The 20,277-nt window shown below is 41.1% G+C and overlaps 1 protein-coding gene across 1 annotated transcript in view; it reads left to right on the forward strand.

The window, feature by feature from the left end:
- TGFBI (transforming growth factor beta induced) overlaps positions 1 to 20,277 on the forward strand; it is a 58,210-nt gene that overhangs the window by 26,921 nt on the left and 11,012 nt on the right. Inside the window, exons 7-14 of the mRNA XM_069970772.1 lie at positions 373 to 517; positions 1,710 to 1,922; positions 2,153 to 2,290; positions 6,554 to 6,699; positions 9,320 to 9,456; positions 11,260 to 11,390; positions 17,696 to 17,820; positions 18,879 to 18,978. Of these exons, the coding sequence (XP_069826873.1) occupies positions 373 to 517; positions 1,710 to 1,922; positions 2,153 to 2,290; positions 6,554 to 6,699; positions 9,320 to 9,456; positions 11,260 to 11,390; positions 17,696 to 17,820; positions 18,879 to 18,978 (1,135 nt within the window). The remainder of the gene's footprint in view (positions 1 to 372; positions 518 to 1,709; positions 1,923 to 2,152; positions 2,291 to 6,553; positions 6,700 to 9,319; positions 9,457 to 11,259; positions 11,391 to 17,695; positions 17,821 to 18,878; positions 18,979 to 20,277) is intronic.

Genomic DNA, 20,277 nt, shown 5'->3' on the forward strand with positions numbered 1-20,277 from the left:
TAGTAGAATATGTAGAATGGTAAAATGTAATGTAACTAGAGATGAGCGAACTGGGTTCGGGTTCGAGTCGATCCGAACCCAGACGATTGGCATTTGATAAGCGGGGGCTGCTGAACTTGGATAAAGCCCTAAGGTTGTCTGGAAAACATGGATACAGCCAATGACTATATCCATTATTTCCACATAGCCTTAGGGTTTTATCCAACTTCAGCAGCCACCGCTAATCAAATGTCGAAAGTTTGGGTTCGGATCGACTCGAGCATGCTCGAGGTTCGCTCATCTCTAAATGTAACCATAAGCAAAGAGCAATTCACTTTTTTCCTAAAAATTTTAGATTTTTTGCATTTTTTTTACATAATGTTATATTTGCAGGCCGCTGTAGCAGCTTCAGGCCTTGATACGCTGCTACAGTCTGAAGATAAACAGTACACTCTGCTTGCTCCCACTAATGAAGCCTTTGAAAAAGTTCCACAGGAAACTCTCACCCGAATTCTTGGAGACCCTGAAGCACTTAAAGGCAAGATACCCATGCAGCACCTCTTTTTTTTCTATATATACGTACATGATCATACTTTTTTTTTTTTAAATCATAAATGAGCAAAGCAATACTTTTCAGATTTCCGGGCGGGGAAACCATCAAGGACAGGCATTCACCGTCCGTAAAATTTGAAGTCAGGAATCCCGGCCAGATTATACCTAGTATACACTCTGGCCAGGATTACTAGCGGCGGCAAGAAAAACTGACATGTCAGTTTTGTGCAACCGCTATTCATTAAATAGTGGCCGCACAAAACTGTCAGTTCACACAATGGAAAGTGCAGCTCCGGCTGCACTTTCAATTGTGTGCTATGGTGAATTGGGATGCTGGTGCAATCCGGTCCGCCCGCATCCCAATTCACCATAGCACACACCAACAGAAATGAAGTTCATCCTGCCGGTACTGCAATACTGGCCGGCATATATTTCACTGACACCGGCCGTTCTGTGACGCGGTCGTGTCACAGAAAGACTGGTGTCTTACTAAGTGTAAACCCGTCCTTAGAGTGTTAACGCTATTCCTCAGCAATGGCATATTAGGTCAATAGCATGGCTTGCAAACACTAAGAATCTCATTCTAATTGAAAATTTACAGTGGGAACTTAAAACAGTTGGCCCATGTTAAAGCTTCAAGGAAGTTAAAGGCAGCTTGATGTGGAATATTGTCTATGATTAGACAAGTCTATGCTTCAAACTATGCTATAAAGTACTAATTGGAATTTTGATGAGTCCATAGTTTTTTCTCTAGCTGATTAGGAAAAACATATGCTATTAATATTCCCTTTTATTTCATCAAGCCAAATTGTTCAGCTATTAAACATTGTTTTGTAGCATAGGAATTTACTAAGTCATATGAATTTGCTATGAAAGGCTGGTTGAACATTCTCTCATAGTGGTGGGTCCAATCTTTTTGCCAGGGGTTTTAATACCCCTCCCATACCCTTAAGCTAATCAGATACTCTGGATAACAGCTATGATACCGGAGACATGTGAATTAGGCAATAGGATGACTAGTTAGGATGACTGTTTGTCTAACATGAATTCTTTAAGAGTGGCAGTCCTACAAATAAAATCTATGTCAGATCTCAATAATAACATGAATATCCACCAACACCAACCACCAACCAGAACTTGCCATTTATATATAAAGAAATGAACCTTTATTTTTTCAGACCTCTTACATCATCACTTGTTACACTCTGCCCAGTGCTCTGAAGCAATTATTGCTGGATCTTCCATTGAAACCATTGAGGGAACTCCACTGGAAGTTGGCTGTCAGGGAGATGACCTCACACTCAATGGAAAAGCAATCATTTCTAAGAAAGATGTTTTGGCTACAAATGGAGTTGTTCACTTTATTGATGAACTGTTGATTCCAGATTCAGGTATGGTTAATAACTGTAACAATGGCTATTTCTTATTACAAGTCTATGTATCTGTATTATCCCAGTATAAATATCACTTTATATTACTTTACATTTAAGAGAACATTTTTTGTTAGTAACTGAAGACTTATATAAGATGATGTTAGTAAGCTATATATAATATGAATGTATAGCGTGTATAAAGATTGCCAATAGTAGTATGAGTGGACACCTGTAATTTTCTTTTACAGCTAAAACATTATCTGAACTGGGGAAAGACTCTGTAGCCTCTACGGCTATTGACCTCTTCCAGCAAGCAGGGCTGAACTCTCATCTTGCTGTTAATGAACGAGTGACGGTCATAGCTCCACACAACAATGCATTCAAAGGTTCTTTTTATTATTATTATTATTATTATTATTATTATTATTATTATTATTATTATTATTATTATATTGTTTTATTCCAGTAACTGAAATGATCAATGTGTCTAACATTGCTTTAACCATTTAAAGATCTGATTATGAGGTCTCCCGAATACCTAAACTGGTTGTTCCAACAGTAGTTTTTTTTTAAACGTATCACATTTTTCCTTGGCATCCCACTCTTTAGTGAGAACAGATTGTTATAAGTTTGAGTCACAAAAACTGTAGCTTAAAGTGATATTCCCAAATTGTACTTTCCTAAATGCTTATGGGCATCTTCCAGAGAGTTTTCTGCTGTTGAAAGTGTTGGGGAATCCAAATATGGGGAAGCCAGTGAATTATGCAAGTTACTTAACATTCATTGAAATTAATGGGAGTTGCACAAATGGTGTAGCCCCACTAGCTGTGCTATTTTCACAACACCTGAAGTTATATTAACAGCATAGCTGAAATGGCTACACCATTCTTAAGGGTTATTAAGTTATCAAGTTGTGTAACTCACAAGCTTTAGCTATTTTCAGCTTCCTGAAAACCTCCGACACCCACAATCTAGAAAGGCAGGACTAGGAAGCATTTAGGGGACATAGGAATACCCAATTAATGCAGTTGTGATGACTGGGGAGGAGCTACCACTTACTGGCTGATCACTGGGGAAGTATTTATATAAAAAAAGGTGTTGTCAAAGTTGTGTCTGTTTTTTTTCAGTTCAGTTTAGATGATGTACAGTAAGATATATTAAAATCTTGCTGTCATCATGAAAAACTTTCGATCAGTCCAGATCTTCTCCAGAGCTGGGAGAAGACAGCGCTCAGCAGTGTCACGTGATCTGTCAGGCTCCCACTCATAGTCTATGTAAGTCTATGAAGCCTGACTGATTTCACTGGCAGGGAGCAGACCACACTGTAGCATCGGCTTCTCTGAACTCATTCTCACAATCGCTAGAGGTCTTAACAATCAGACCCAGATCCAGGGGCTGGCTGGCAAATTTTAGCCTGGGGGGGCAAGCCCACAGCACTGGCCCATGAGTAGCGGCTAGCGGCCCATCCTTCAAGGACCACCCTGTCCCTTACCTATTATTACCCTCCCCACATCAGTGCAGGGAAGGTAGATGGTAACTTGGAACTGTACGTCCTCCAGCAGCCATGTTCCCACAGTTCGGATAACGTCTTCGGGCCTTCCACTCATTTGTAAACAGGGAATTCCAATTGCTCCCTGTGTCACTTTCCTGTATGAGGCTATGTTCAAACACTGTATGACACTGGCCATTTCGTGACCCGGCTGGTGTCAGATAGTATCAACCTGGCCGATACTGCAGGATGATCTTCAGCGCTGTTGAATTCAGATGCGGGTGCATCCGTGCGCGCCCGCATCAGAATTCTCCCCTGCTCACAATGGAGCATGCGGCCGGAGCCGGACGCTCCATTGTGTGAACTGACAGGGTTTTCTGTGGCTGCTATTCAATGAATGACATGCTAGTTTCTTGCAGCACCACTAGGGATCCCGGCTTCTATACGGGAGAGCACACGCTCCACCGCTGTCTCCACTCAAAGAAGTGACATGTCACTTCTTTGAGTGGAGAGCGGCGGCAGCGGAAGAGCGCATGCTCTCCCATAGAGAAGCAGTTTCACACTGAGACAGGCGGGATTCTGCGGTGGAATCCCGCCTGTCTCAGTGTGACTATTCCGCCTGACTCCACAGCCCTGGTGTAAACATACCCTAAGTATATGGGACGGCTCATCACAGAAACAGAACCGTCCCATAGACTTCTATTGACAAAGTGACTTCTGGCCCCTTCACACAGAGCAGTAGAAATTCCCTGGTCACAAATGACCAGAAGGGCTGGAGACGTTATCCGAACTGTCAGAACATCGCTGCTGGCAGAAGTACAGGTCCGGGGTGCTATCTACCATCCCTGCACTGATGTGGGGAGGGTAATAATAGGTAAGGGCTGGAGTGCTCCTTTATAGGGAACCAATTATCACAATTGTGCTGATGTGGTTTTCAGCTGCAAAGTATAGATCTACTGTGCAGCTCCCCGAGGCTACCAGCCACTGAGTATAAGGGTATAAACCCACACACCGTATACACAGCGTATTTACTGCTGCGATACGCAGCAAATACGCAGCAGATTAGATCTAAATAACTGAACACAGCATCAAATCTTCACCATCAAACTTTTCTCTTTTATCTGCTGCGTATATGGTGTGTGGGTTTGTACCCTAATGCTGCGTTTACACAGAGAGATTTATCTGACAGATTTTTTTAAGCCAAAGACAGGAATGGATTTGGAAAGAGGAGTTATCTCAATCTTTCCTTTATGACCTGTTCCCTGTTCATAGTCTGTTCCTGGCTTTGGCTTCAAAAAGCTGTCAGATAAATCTCTCTGTGTAAACACACCATAAGATGGTGGGAAAGCTGGGTAACCTCCATTATACTGACATACAGGATGCTGCGAAAGCTGGGTGACCTCCATTATACTGACTACAGGATGCTGCGAAAGCTGGGTGACCTCCATTATACTGACTACAGGATGCTGCGAAAGCTGGGTGACCTCCATTATACTGACTACAGGATGCTAGAAAGCTGGGTGACCTCCATTATACTGACTACAGGATGCTAGAAAGCTGGGTGACCTCCATTATACTGACTACAGGATGCTAGAAAGCTGGGTGACCTCCATTATACTGACTACAGGATGCTGGAAAGCTGGGTGACCTCCATTATACTGACTACAGGATGCTGGAAAGCTGGGTGACCTCCATTATACTGACTACAGGATGCTAGAAAGCTGGGTGACCTCTCATACTGACTACAGGATGCTGGAAAGCTGGGTGACCTCCATTATACTGACTACAGGATGCTGGAAAGCTGGGTGACCTCAATTACACTTACATACATGATGCTTGGAAAGCTGGGTGACCAGAGTATACAGAGAGGGGGCAGGGGATCCCCTCACCCATGTACTGTTCAGGGCCTGGCACCCATACAGACCCCCCTGCATATTTGGGCACCAGGCCCTGAACAGTACATGGGAGTGGGTACAGATCCCCTCTGCCCTCACAATACTGCTTACTAGGCCATGGTGCAGGGGAGAGGGGATACTGTATAATTCATAATAAACATCTTACCCATATACTGTTCAGGCCTAGTGGATGGGCCCCCGCCCGCGAAACTCCGCCCCCACAACTTTGGCCCCGCCCACTTTCACCCGCGACCCTTACCTAGGCCATAGTAGATGGGGGTCCTCTCCATCAGTCCCAGGCAGGAGGGGGTGGTCTGTCCTCTCTTCCAGGGCAGTGGGCAGGAAGCTGTGAGCTGTGCTGCCTGCTCCATGAGTGAAGGAAGAACCACACAAGTAAGCACCCTCTCCCGCAGCGACCGTGGCCCCGCCCCCGCGATCATGGCCCCGCCCACTCACAGGCGACCATGGGAGAGAAAAAAACCTTTTCCCCTTCCCCTGAAGGTGCCGTCCTAGGCAAATACGGCCTGAATGTGCTTTAGCTGTTCCTGTTGCCTGTGATATGTAGAAACGGCCCTGCACAGCAGCCTTACTGACATCCGGCTGCCGCAGCCCTTGGTGAGTTGGGGGGACCGGCCCGGGGGGCATATGCCACCCTGCCCCCCCGGCCCAGCCCGCCCCTGCCCAGATCGATCAAAACTTTTGACAGGTCAAACGTTTTTTATGATGACAATGACACTTTAAAAGAATTTTTTGGGTTGCAGGTTTAGATGGTTTCACCTAGTGATTCCAGAACCAGGAAGGCAAGCTGCTTAATTTTCAGGTTCCTTTGATACTGCCCTGGAACTCAATACGTATGTTGTAATCAGTGGAAGGAAGGTTTTTAACAGAGGTTATCACTAAAGTTCCCAGAGAAGTAAAGGCATTGTAGGTATTTAAATTTAAATGTATCTGAATGATACAGTACATTGTGCAAGAATCAAGCATTCCTTGTTAAATTTACAATCAAAATGTTGCCGTAGGTTTTGTTGTGTTGTCAGGGGTTCCACCTCTTTCACACAATCTTTGACCAGGATTATGTATGCCATCTGGTGGCTTGGAGCTGGACTCCTGTGTTGTGGCAAGTATTATGTAAGGTTTGCTTGCTTGCAGCTAAGAGTACTCGGGTTTATGAGAAAGGTAGGATATAATAGTATGTGGTCGTATGGAGGCACAGGGCAATTTCCATACTTAATGGTTGCTATCTTTTGTCTTTTTCTATTGTTCAGCTGGAACACCCGTGCTTGACAGAGACATGAAAAATTTGCTTCAGAATCATATTGTAAAAGAACAACTGTCTTCCAAATATCTTTATCATGGGCAAGTTTTAGAGACAATTGGTGGGAAAAAACTTAGAGTATTTGTGTACCGAAATGTAAGTACTGTACTATTATTAGTATGATTCTCTGGAAAGCATACCCATTTTCTGATCTATCTATCTATCTATCTATCTATCTATCTATCTATCTATCTATCTATCCCTGTTGTTAAATCTTATTATCTCTAAAAATACCAGGTTTAATACCCATATAAGCACTAGATACTCTTACAGGGCGCTTTATCAAACTGGTGTAAAGTAGAATTGTCTTAGTTGCCCCTAGCAACCAGACTAGACTAGACTGATTGGTTGCTAGGGGCAACTAAGACAATTCTACTTTACACCAGTTTGATAACTTTCCCCTTAATATTTAATGTATTGTCCAACTTTTACTGCAGTATTGTAAATGTTATATATGTACATCAAGTCTAAAATAAGAACAGGTAAGAAATGTGGCTGATCATAGTCATAAAATCAGCAACAAGTTGTATCTGGTCTAAGTACAAAATGTGCTCTAGCAACTTCTGCTCTTGTAAGTTTCATCTTGCACCTTACATAACTTACTCTCCATAAAAAGACAAAAGAGCCAATGCACTTGTTCCTCATGTGTCTATCATTTTGGATCATTTGGATAAAATTCCATCCCCAATACCAGAATACACATATAATTCATTTACAAGAACTTAAAGTGTACCTGTGGTTATACCTTTCAAAATCTAAATGAACAGTAGAAGTTAAATAAAGCAAGTTTGCAATAAACATTCATTATATTTTTTTTGCTGTTATCCCCCTTCCCTGCATCCATCCCCTCCTTGGTTGAACTTGATGGACTTCCTGGTTGTGCAGTTCCCAGAATGCAGTACTGGTTCCAGAATGCAATGCTTTCCCTCAGCTGTTCATCACAGTCCACAGTCCTTGCAGCAGCTGCTTCTGGCCGGTCAGAGATGGTGAACCACTCAGGGGATTGGGGGATCCAGCCAAGCCTCCCAGGGGCCGATTAACTTCACCATAGGCCCCGGGCTGTTGACCAAGCTTTGGCCCCCCCAACTCTACTGTAACTATGGCAACACTAGTGTGGGGTTCATAGTACAGGATAGATAATCTCATGATGCCTTGATTTGTGCAAAACTGTGGTAAAAAAAAGCTGCAATTTTTGCAAATCATGGCAGAACTGTAGCCAGGAGACAATACACCACTGAAAGTATTTTTGGGTGGCCATGGGCCCCCCAAGAGCTCAGGGCCCCAGGCTACTGCCCGTATAGGACCTGTTATAATCCGCTACTGAAGCCTCCTGTGACATCATGCCCTGCCCCCGTCTGCATCATCAGCCTGTACCTAGCAAACACACCCAATGTGAGACAGAGGCATGGAGTATTTGTCTCCTAAGGTGGAAGAGCAGAGGGAGCAGGGGCCTGAAGTACACAGGACTTCCTGTTTTCTGACTCTTTGAGAAAATAAGTCAGTCAGAAAACAGGAAGTGCCATGTTTTCCATTATAACTAAAAAAAAAAAAAAAAAAGAATGTAAATTGCAAAATTGCTTTATATCACATCTACTGCTTATTTCAATTTTGAAAGTTATAACAACACTTTAAGAACGCACAGATCTCTAAGATCTCTAGCATAAACTCAATCTGTGATCATTGATGTACCATTCCCACAGGAAATTGCTGCTCAGCATAGACAGCACCATCATCAGATAGAGCTGGAAAAACCATGCGATTGTGTGCCCCTTCCCCAACTCGCTTGCTCTGCGTAACACATTGGAGGAGAAGGTTTCCATAGTGTCTGTGTAACATGTTTTTTTTAAAACTGAAATATTGTGTTTGGCTATGTTCACACAACATCAAAAATAGAAAAAAGGCGGCTGATTTTGATATTTAAAAACACGTCCTTTATTGCCACAATTTAACTGACTACAATGGCAATGCCATGAAGTCAATGGAAAGACGGACGTCCAATGCACATAATGTATTGAATACAGGACGTTTTTACCGCGGACGTCAAAATAATGAACATGATCATTATTTTCGGACGTCTTTTGCAAAAAGCGGACTTTTTTTATTAGTTGTTCACACACAGTTTCTCTTTTGCTACTGTTTTTTCTCCATTTTTACCATTAAATTCAATGGACTTTTCAGTTAAGCCACACCCAAAGTCCAATTTGTAACCCCAAACTAGAGTAATGTACAAATACCAGTCATTGCACTAAGGGGAGGCCAGACAGCTAAATGATGTCTGTTATTTTAGACTCAAAATAACGGACATCGTTGTAAACGGAGCTGAAAAAACGTTGTGTGAACATAGCCATAACCTGAATTCTTTGAAACTGTGTAAAAGTATATTACTATGCAGAAAGAACAGCACTAACTTAAGATGTCAATACTACAGGCTACAGTTCTCTTGGAAAAGTTCCCTTTTCCAAAGTTTCTCTTAGATGAGGGAACAAAGCCTGCGACATGAATCCAAAATACAAATAAAAACAATGTAATGAAACATTTTGTCACAGCAACTCATGTGCCTTCATGTGAAAATTGGAAGCACATGAATGTACAGCAAAGGTCCATTAAATGTTAGGGGTGGCACATTTCAAGAATAATTCCAAAACTAAGTATGAGTATTTTTTGATACTTGCTAGTATAAATATTCATCCCAGTAATAGAATATAATTACTTTTAGGCCCTTTGCATTGAAAACAGCTGTATTGACGCACATGATAAGAAAGGGAGATATGGCACCCTGTTTATTGTCGACAAGTTGCTGACTCCTCCATCAGGAAATGTCATGGATGTCCTTAAGGCTGATAGTCGCTTCAGGTACAAGTTTACCCATATAATATTTTTATGCATAGTAAAGTTTTATTACTAAGCCGCATCACTGACACTGATGTATTCATGCGGTGGAAATATGTATGTGAAAAGTGTTTTCTAATATAGTTTGTTAACACTGACAAATATACACTATGGGGGGGGGGGGATTTACGAACACCGTACAAGTACAAGTACGCCTGACTTATATTAGGCCCCTTCCTTTTTTCCCTGCCGGATACTCTAAGAGGCGCACGCTTCCAACAGGTGTAGATTTTAATCAAGATTTACGCCTGCGAGCAGGCCTAAATCATGATAAATGAGGCGTGGGAGAGGCCACGCCTCCCCCTGCCTTATCACCCCCCCCCCCGCAAGCTCCACCAGCCCACCCATCGGGCGAGCGTGGCATACGAGAGGTGTACACCAGGGAGAAGGGGCGAATCTGCACCCTCTCCCTGGCGTACGCTTCGAAACTCCCCCCTATAAGGCTATTTTTACACAGTAAGTATTTTTTGCATAAATCACGACCGTTGTTGCAATTTGCATGTGACTGAATGGAATGCTGGCTGGAGTGTATATACACATTATACGCTCTGGACGGGATTCCCTTCGGCCGCACAAAAAACTGACATGTCAGTTTTCTGTGGCCGCTATTCAATGAACATGTCGGTTGGCACAATGGAATTCGGTGCATGTGGTGGACTTTCTGTGGATTCGTGGTAAGGACCATGGGGGGGATTTATCTAATCTTAGTGTAAGATTCTATTTATTTTATATAACAACCAATCAGAGCTCAGCTTTCAACTGGTAAAATAAAAGCTGAGCCCTGATTGGTTACCTTGGGCAGTATGATAAATTATCAGTTTGATAATTTAACCCCTGTACCATACATTTGCAAATTAAAAAAAAAACATCTACAACTACTGGTAAGAATTCTATATAGAATTCAGATCATGCTATACATATAAATGATAACAATATAAAGAAAATTACAAAGTAGGTGTTATTGAATGTGATTTTACTTTTCTGGGGCATTTTGGAAATGGTTGTGCACCTTGTAATAACTAAAGTAAAGACTGACACCTGGTGATATTCAGTAGTCTATATGTGCGGATGAGTTGTGACAAGGACATATAAGATAGCATGTGGGATGGCGGCACAGGCAACCCTGATTCTGGACCTCCAAATTACAGTAGCCACAAGCATGCGGTTGTGTTTGGCTTGCAATTTACTGAAACAGCAAGTGAAGCTACAGAAACAATCACAATTGCCAAAGTGTCTTGTTTAACCTAATCATAGAGAAATCTTCTGTGCTTCGGCACTAGTTGGTCTCTGGTTCTGGAGCAGTCTTTTCTACCATTGTGACAGCAGCCCAGAACCGACCGGTACCCATAAATAACCTAAAATACCCACCTGGGGAGAGTGTGTACAGGAGCTTTATCCCAGGCAGGTGATCAACCTCCATAGCCCATGGCAGCCATATAGACTTTGACCTCTGGGCATATGGGCTTTGACCTCTGGTCTTAAAGGGTTAACACCTGTGGAAGGGATCAGCCCAGACAACATCTTACAAGCTATAAGTAACATGGAGTCCCCAGTCTAAGGCTTTTTAAGTCTTTCAATGGCTTTTAAGGGGCCTTCTAAGCTTTACAGCATGTTCCGCTGTTCCCTTACAGAGAAATCGGTATAGCAGACCATGTAACTTTATATACTGTATGTAATTTTTAGTGTAAATGGACAAATCTTTGTTCTTGTTAAGTAACTAAAAATACATAAATAATGATCTTTCACATTTTTTTTCTGTCCTTGTAGCATGCTGGTGGCTGCAATCCAGTCTGCCGGACTTACTGAGACACTGAACAGAGAAGGAACTTTCACTGTCTTTGCGCCAACAGATGAAGCATTCCGTGCGCTTCCAAGTGGAGAACTAAACAAACTCTTAGGTAAGCATACTGTCTTTAAATCTCTGCATGCTACACAAGGAGCCATAAATGAAATAAAAAACATCCAGACCTATTCGAACAAGGAATTTGTGAATAAGGCCAATGGAATTTCTTCATAAACTGCCTGCATACTAAGTTCAGGAAGAGAAAAGAAAAAAAAACAATGAAAAAGAAAAGCATGATCTCATTTAAGATTGTGCAACAAATGTTTGTTGACTTGCTGTGAAGTTGGCTGCTTCAGCTTTATTACGCTAAGGCCTCATTACGGGTATTTTTTATAGACAAGTCCACAGAAATCAATCAAATAGCTGTAGGGGCTTCATGAGCTGCATTGGGAAAAACAAACTTGTTTGGCTGGTCTGGACAATACTTGTATTTTTTGCACTAGTTTTTTTAAACAAGAGCTACTGGTTTTAGATATAAGAGGTAGGTACCATAGCGCATATAGTGTAAAGACTCCCAGTTACTAAAGTATTCTTGCTGAATTTATATTAAGGATCTGTTAGGCTAGAACTTTCTGAGATCAGCTACAATTCTCGGATGCTTATCGAGCCTTATGATGCTGTTACAATGTTCAGTGCACAGTCCAGAGATCCTTCATGGTTGGGCATCTGAAGACATCTGAAGTCAAGGAAAACTCCTATATGCGTTTCTGAGACCATTCTTGCTTTCTTGCTAAATTATAACCATAATGCCAAAATGATCATATCATTCTCCTATCATGCTCGTTGTCGGCAATGTCTCACTGACACTACAAGTCCTTGCATTTGAAAAACTAATAGGAAAAAATTAAAAAAAATTAAAGAATGGTTGTAATGGGTCACACCTTTAAAGCGACTCTGTTCTCACAATCTGTCGTCCCCAAACCACTTGTACCTTCAGATAGCTGCTTTTATTCCATGATCTGTCCTGGGGTCCATTCGGCAGGTGATGCAGTTATTGTCCTAAAAAACAACTTTTAAACTTCAAGCCCTGTGTCAAATTGCCTTGGCCTAGAGTATTGGTGCCCTAACCTTGCACCACCCCTCCATCCCTCCTCCCCACCCTCTTGATCATTATGAATGCCACTGGCAGGATTTTTCCTATTCCTATGCAGTGAACACTGCACAGGTGCCTTAACAATTCAGCCCATGTGCAATACACACGCAGCTGATGAATAGGAGAAAATCTGCCTGTTGCATTCCTAATGATGAAGAGGGCGGGATGGAGGGACAGAGAGGTTGTGCCAGCCTAATGCATACACACTCTAGGCCACGCCAGTTTGACACAGGGCTGCAAGTTTAAAAGTTGTTTTTTAGGACAATAACTGTATTACCTGCCGAACGGACCCCAGATATTGGATTAAAAGCAGCTATCTGAAGGTACAAGCGGTTTGGGGTGGGCAGATTGTGGGTACAGAGTCACTTTAATTATAGGCCCTATTACACGGAGCAATTTTTGTTTAAAAATTCGCTATAACTATCAAAAATGAGCGATTATCTGTCCTTTTAATAAAACCTAGTGATCAAACGATGTATGAAAATTTGTAATGAAATTTTTGTCTTTCAACATTTTGAAAAAATATTTTTGGTAATTCTGTTCGTGTAATAAGTTGTCCGCCGATAAAACATGTTGTGCGGGTTTCCTGAGGAACGGTAAGTGACATAGTTAATAAGGTTGAAAGAAGACAAGAGTCTATCAGGTTCAAACCTAGGGAAAAAAAAACTACCGGAATCACGTATTTAAAATTTAACTTTTAATAACTAATTTAAAAGTGTTGTATAACCAACCTAGCTACAACAGCAAAAAAGGAGAAATTATATCAAAATACTAAAAGGGCACCTTACAACAATGCTGGAGTATTAAATCTCCAGGTACCCTGTTTTACTCGTGCTCAATGGCACTGATAGATACGCAAAACAGGGTAATCACTAATAGTGTACTATTTCTGTCTTTACGTTATGTCACGTTATGTCTCTTAGGTCTCTACGCGTTTCACCCAGAGGTCGCTCTGGGATCATCAGGAGACTATAGAATGACACAATGGTTCATCATAGAGATTAGTGAAGCAATTATAAATGATACAGAAATGCAGATGCAAAATAGGTTACCATGTATTAGGAGCCCAGCCGGGCAATATACATGTATAGGTGTATACATGTATATTGCCCGGCTGGGCTCCTAATACATGGTAACCTATTTTGCATCTGCATTTCTGTATCATTTATAATTGCTTCACTAATCTCTATGATGAACCATTGTGTTCTTAATCTCTTAAGATATAGGCTTCAACATTCCTTCTACACTCAAAACAAATCTGAAGTGTCTCTAAAGGAGATTTTCACCCTGAAGGGCATTGCTGTTTTACAGTCTGCAATAACTTTCCCTGTCAGCTCCTCTTTAAGGATTCAACGATGTAACACATACCCAAGCATAAAGGCCATAAAACCAAACCATAATTTCAGTTTTAGGAATGCAAAATATGGAAAGAGTTTTGTTAATTTAATAATATTATAGATTTCTATAATTATAGTCTATAGAGACCAAAAGAAGGATGGAAGCGTTTGTGTGCATGTCCTGTTTTATCACACTTTCAAGGGGCAGTACAATAGAATTGAAAGATTTTTACAAGATATTTTGCACGTTATAAATAATAAATGAATGAATGAATAAATAAATAAATACAGTTGCCGAAACCTCCAAACTAAAGCCTAAGCACTATATAACTCTGCCAGATTAGCACTTTACTGGAGGTCTGAGCATGTTTCTAAATATATATGTTTAAATATGTTTAAAAAAAAATATATATATATAAATATATACACATACAATTAAGAACACATAGGAAAAATCTGAGCTTTAAACAAACAATCAACTATGCTTAGCCAATAAAGTGCTAAGGGCGTGCTCAGTAATTGACAAAAATAGCAAAATCACCCATAAAGAAAAAAAAGTATGCAATATGCAGTATCCAGCACACCAAGCAAAAAATATAAGTAATAAATGCTTTATTAAGATATCAACATATTTCAAATCACACAAGACAACCTAAAATCAATTAAAACCACAGGGGGCACACATGTATAAGGACATTAAGTTATGCACCGCCTCTCGTGACTCAGGACTGTGATAAGCATAACGCTTGTATCAGTTTTTCACTTGAGGCACCACTAACATACACAAACACACATTTTTGACACAGACACTGACTAACTGCCACACACTAACTGACTGCCACACACTGACTGACACTGACACACAGCACTTACAGCTCAGTCCTCTCTCTCTTCCTCTCTGTCAGGCTGCTCTCCACGCTGTAAGGTTGAGGACCTTCAAGTCATGTGATCAGGTCCTTCACCCTTTTCTCCCTCTGTGCAGGTCCTGCTCCATCTCCTGTGTCTTCTGATGTTCACCCGCTCAACCTACTTTACATTGAGCAAGCTGAACATTACAGCACCAGGCGCCTTTCCCTCTCTGGACTCCTAGAGGCACTGTGGGCTCTGGCACTTTCCTAAGTAATCCCTGTGCTGACGCCGGCTCTGATAAAAGGAGAACTCTGAGCTTGGATTATTTTTAGCAAGGAGCTGGGGAGGATGTAGAGGGGTCCCGCCTCAGCTGCTGACTGGCTGAGCAGGCCTAACACATCACCTCCAAGGTGCGGCCACTCAAACCCAGAAGTGGCCAGGACCCAGGGACCAGAGCTGCGGGATACCAGCACATGCACCAGAGCAGGGGAGGTGAGAGCAAGTTACTTCTTTCACCCCCCCCCCCCTCCCCAGTACTCTGCCAAAAATCACCCCTGTCCAGAGTTCTCCTTTAAGTATTAACAGTGCAAAAAATCATACATTGGTAGTGAAAATGATCAATATAACCTTATAGACTGACTCGGACCCCACAATCATTTGATAGAGCTGGAAGAAGCTCGTGGTTCACGGTGTTCCCCGTCTTGTTGCAGGAGATATGCAGCATTATAAGTCTGTGGAGTGCACCTGCTGCTGTGAGACGGAAAAAGTGTCAACATGTAGTATGATGCGCTAACTGCACATTTCTTCCATCTTTGTCTATTGATCAGTGGGGGTTTGAACACCCAGACCCAAATGATCAAAACTTTTAACATGTCTATGTGACTATGTCAAAAGTTTATTTTAAAACTGGCAGGGACACTTTATCATCTGAATGAAATACATGTGGCTGTTTAAATGCGCATACGTTTTAAGGTTATGAGTGACTTTTCATGAGAATATTTTTATGGTGTTAGGGAAAATACATTCAACATTTATAAATAGATATCCCCTTAATATTAAAAAAAAACACTACTTATGTGTATTGCTAGCAATTTTATATATTCATTAAAGAGAAACATATGTAGGCATAAATCTTGACATCCCACATCCACTTTGCTTACACACCAGCTATAATACCTAATTTACCAAAAGGAAAACATTTCTAAAATTATATAAAAAAGAGAGGTTGCTACAGCCCTGCCCATGTTCTTGGCATCACTAAAAAGTGAAAACAGCCTCAATCATAAACTGATGATTTTGAAGATCCGCTGGCAAGGGACCAAGAATAAAAATAGACAGGAAGTGAATAATGGAGTTTGTTAATGTAAATCATTATTGTATTAGGGTATGTCAGCCTTTTCTACTTAGGGAAACATGGAAATGGATTCCAGGCAAAAGGGTGGGGGGAATATTAAATAAATATGTTTAATATAGAATAGACCTTATGATTATTGTTTCCTTTAAATGCTTTATAATCTTAGTTATTGTGATAATCTGAAAGTATCACTGCATAGTGGATAGCTGCCTTACGGACAATAAAAGGTGCCATAATGCACAGTCGAGTTGCATTACTGTGACCACCAGCTAATATCCAGACTAACCACTGTGTGCAGCACATACAGCAGCTAGCCAGGCTGCAAGTGATTTAAAGGGTACAAACCCACACACCGTATACGCAGCAGATTTGATGGTTTAGATTTGATGCTGTGTTCAGTTATTTAGATCGAATCTGCTGCGTATTTGTTGTGTATTTGCTGCGTATTTGCTGCGTATCGCAGCAGTAAATACGCTGCATATACGGTGTGTGGGTTTATACCCTTAAGGTTATGCTAGGTTGTCACGGGAGCCATGCTGACAGCAGAGTGGTCACAGCTGCTGGAGGGTGCATGGGGAGGATTTATAGAGCAGAAATTAGGGGACCAGGGTAATAATCTGAAGTCTTCATGCTCTTCCAACCAATGTGTACATGATCAGCAAAGATGGATTCATACTCAAATTTGATTAAAGTGCTTTCCATATGTGTAGTGCTGTGACCCTGTACTGTATATTTTGTTGGGTTTAGTGATGGATCACCTAAGATGTGTGCATAATGTACTGCTATGTTCACATATAGTATTTCCTTCAGTCTTTTGGTCAGTCTTTTTTCAACCAAAAACAGCAGTGGTTTGAAAAGACAGAAACTGCGTAAATCTTTCCATTATAATTTTACTCTGTCAGCTCCATCGCTGATTTTAATTGAAAAAATGCTGTTCAAAATACTGACAAAAATACTATGTGTGAACATAGCCTTAAACAGTTAATCTACACTTTTCTACTGTTATCAGGAAAGTGCAATCAAATATTACACACCTACACATTTTATTCTCTACTGCTTCCTCTGGTGGCAAAAATTACGCTCATAAACTTGCTCTTTTACTAGGAAAGATTATAATAATGTGAGTCATCTGCATATGTACAATACTCCCAGGCTGCCCTATGGATTGCAGAGAAGAAAGATAGTGTTAGGTGACCTAAACATTTATATTGCTTATCTGCACTTTAACATATAAATATATATATATATATATATATATATGCAAAAAAGGGGTCCGTGGAGCCTCAGTTACGAGTCTCAAAACACGGGAATAGCCAGATATCCCTCTCTCCAGAGAACGAAGCCCATTGCCAAGGGGTGCCTCCTAGTGGGGAGAGCACCAAACCACCCTGATACGTGTTTTGAGACTCGTAACTGAGGCTCCACGGACCCCTTTTTTGCATATTTACATTTTGTATGGGACAATCAATGGAGACTCGTAAATGAGTACTCCATTGGAATTTTCACTGTTCTCCCTGAGTTCAGTGATTGTTGTGTTTTGTATATATATATATATATATATATATATATATATATATATATATATATAAAGTATTTTTGTCGATTTTAATTGTCACCATTCAGCATTATGTGATACAGTTACATTATCTTGACTTTTTTTTTCTTGTTTTGATGACTTAAATTACTAAGTACACTAAGTACTAGCTACATATTTCCTATATGTTTAGGTAATGCAAAAGAACTATCTAACCTTCTGAAGTATCACATTGGCGATGAGATTCTGGTCAGTGGAGCTGTCAGTCAGCTTGTAAGGATGAAGTCACTTCAGGGAGAAAAACTGGAAGCTATGTCTGTAAGTGGCTAATACTCATGTTCTGTCTATACTAATGTGACACTCATCATTGGTGAGATATGTTTTACGTTTATTTTTTAATTCTTGGCATATATTTTACAGCATTTAATAGGATTTCTGTGCACTGGTACAACTGCATAGAGAGATTACTTAGAGAGTATTACATAGAGAGTTACTTCTAACTCCTAGGCCATCAAAGCAAAATCTGTAACAGGCCGCCCACCTACCATGTGCCTTTTATGATGCCTTTTGGATGTAGCAGAGGGGCATTAGTTCCCACTCAGTCACCAGGATGTGATTGCTTCATTTGTATCCTGTATACTTACATAATACCTACTGATATTGCACTGAAATCTGCTAAGATCAGGCTCTATTCACACATTGCACATGTGGTAAGTGTAAGCTAAAATTATTTTTTATTTATTTGCCTATAAGTCAGAGACTGCTAATATACCCTCCTGCAGACTTGGGGGGATTTATTAAGACCGTCATCCTGGTATGCCAATCTTAAATTAGGCCCCGCCCCATTTTTCCCATCCAGATTCACAAAGAGGCACCTCTTAGTAAATACATCCGTCCGTGTGCCTGAGCCTGCAGGCAGCACAACAAATCTACACATGCTGGCACAATTTTTTATCCCCAATCCTCAAAATTGCATCTGTATTGCATCTGTAATATTTGCTAATCACAAAATTAAAAAGTGTACTTAATAATAAACTAGTCGCTATTTGCGGATTGTGGATCCATATTTTTTGCGGATTGCGTCCGCAAAAATACAGTTCCCATAGAGTTCTATTGGTGTGTCTGTGGAAAAATTTCAGTCTGCATTAGGGTCTGTCCTTTTTTTTGCAGCACGGATCACGGCCCTGTACACACCTATGGATGTGTGACTGGGGCACTTAAAATACATTGACCCTATCTGTCTGTAATTGCAGATCCGCAATTGCGAACGTGGGAATAGGGCATAAGGGTTTAAAAAAAATTAACATTTAGATAGACAGGATGTCAGTTTTCATACTGTGGGTCTGTTTATACTGATAATTTATGATTTATTGCAGAGAAATTCAACTTTATTTGTCAATAAGGAAGCTGTTTCTGAAGCTGACATGATGGCCACAAATGGCGTGGTTCATGCTATAAACACTGTGTTACAGCCAGGTAAGATTATGTAGTCCTTATTATACTTAAAGTCACATAATATGCCTGTAAAGCCTATGTCTACCTTTGCAACCGAGGATGTGTCTAAACATTAACTTTAAATCCACTAAAATTATAATATTATCTCATGACAAATTGCATCATAAGGTGGAATGTATTGGACAACAAGGGGTTACCTACCAAAAGAACAACCAGTAAACTACCAACATGACCAAGGGTAGTAAAGATTAGTTTATCTGGGTTAATTCTACAGAAGATATACTGTAGCACGATTTGTTAGAAGTGCATGGTATGATAAATACATGTCAGATCACAGACTGCATTACCGCTTGTTCCATATGGGGATGCGAAACCACAGACTGGTCAGAGTTCCTATGGTGATCTGTCCAATGCTTAAATTACCTAATAAGGGCCCATGCGCATTACAGCTGGGCAATGGAAGAAGGTGCTCTGATCTGATAAGTCAGTTTTTTAAAATAGTATGTGCCTAGGAAGAGATGTTCTACAGGAGTAGGTAAAATCTGCAAATGCAGTGTAGCATTCTGTGATATACAGTATCAATGTTCCAATGGGAAACCTTGAGCATTTATGTGGATCTTGGAGACCAAGTACACTCCTTCATGGCAGCATAATTTCCTAATGGCATTGGCATCTTTTGGCAGGATTCTGCACCCTACCAGAACAGGAGAGATGAAGCGTTTAGCAGAGTAACACTCAATAGCCAGCAGGGAAATGAAGAGTCTGCTGCTTTTTATCTGGAATAAGGGACTGGGTCCAGCAACTGATTGGATCAGCCCTGATCCCAGCACCCAGCTCAGCCGGACAGGTCTTTAGAAGGAGTAACCCCCGCACTGCCAGAGTGTAACAGGCAATGCGGGTGTGGCTGGGAAACTAAGACAGCATTCAAACAGAACTGCAAACAAAAAACAACCAGAGGCTCAGCGCTTCCTCGGTCGCCCAGCACAGACCGAGGAGTGCAAAGTCACATTCCTGACAGTACCCCTCCTGACAGGTTCCTTATTTAAAGGACCCGGTTTAGAGGGGTTATGGTCATGAAACTTCCGGATGAGACGTGGGGCATGTATATCCTTACTGGCAACACACATATTTTCTTCAGGACCATATCCCCTCCACTGGACAAGATATTGGACGGAATTTTGAATTTGACGAGAGTCCAATATCCTGTCCACTTTAAACTCCAGCTCCCCATGGATGACCAGAGGAGCAGGGAGGACTGAAGGAAGCACAGGATTAACATATTTTTTGAGAAGAGACTTTTGAAATACATTGTGAATTCTC

The sequence above is a fragment of the Dendropsophus ebraccatus genome, chromosome 1 (assembly GCF_027789765.1).
Source record: "Dendropsophus ebraccatus isolate aDenEbr1 chromosome 1, aDenEbr1.pat, whole genome shotgun sequence".
NCBI lineage: Eukaryota > Metazoa > Chordata > Amphibia > Anura > Hylidae > Dendropsophus > Dendropsophus ebraccatus.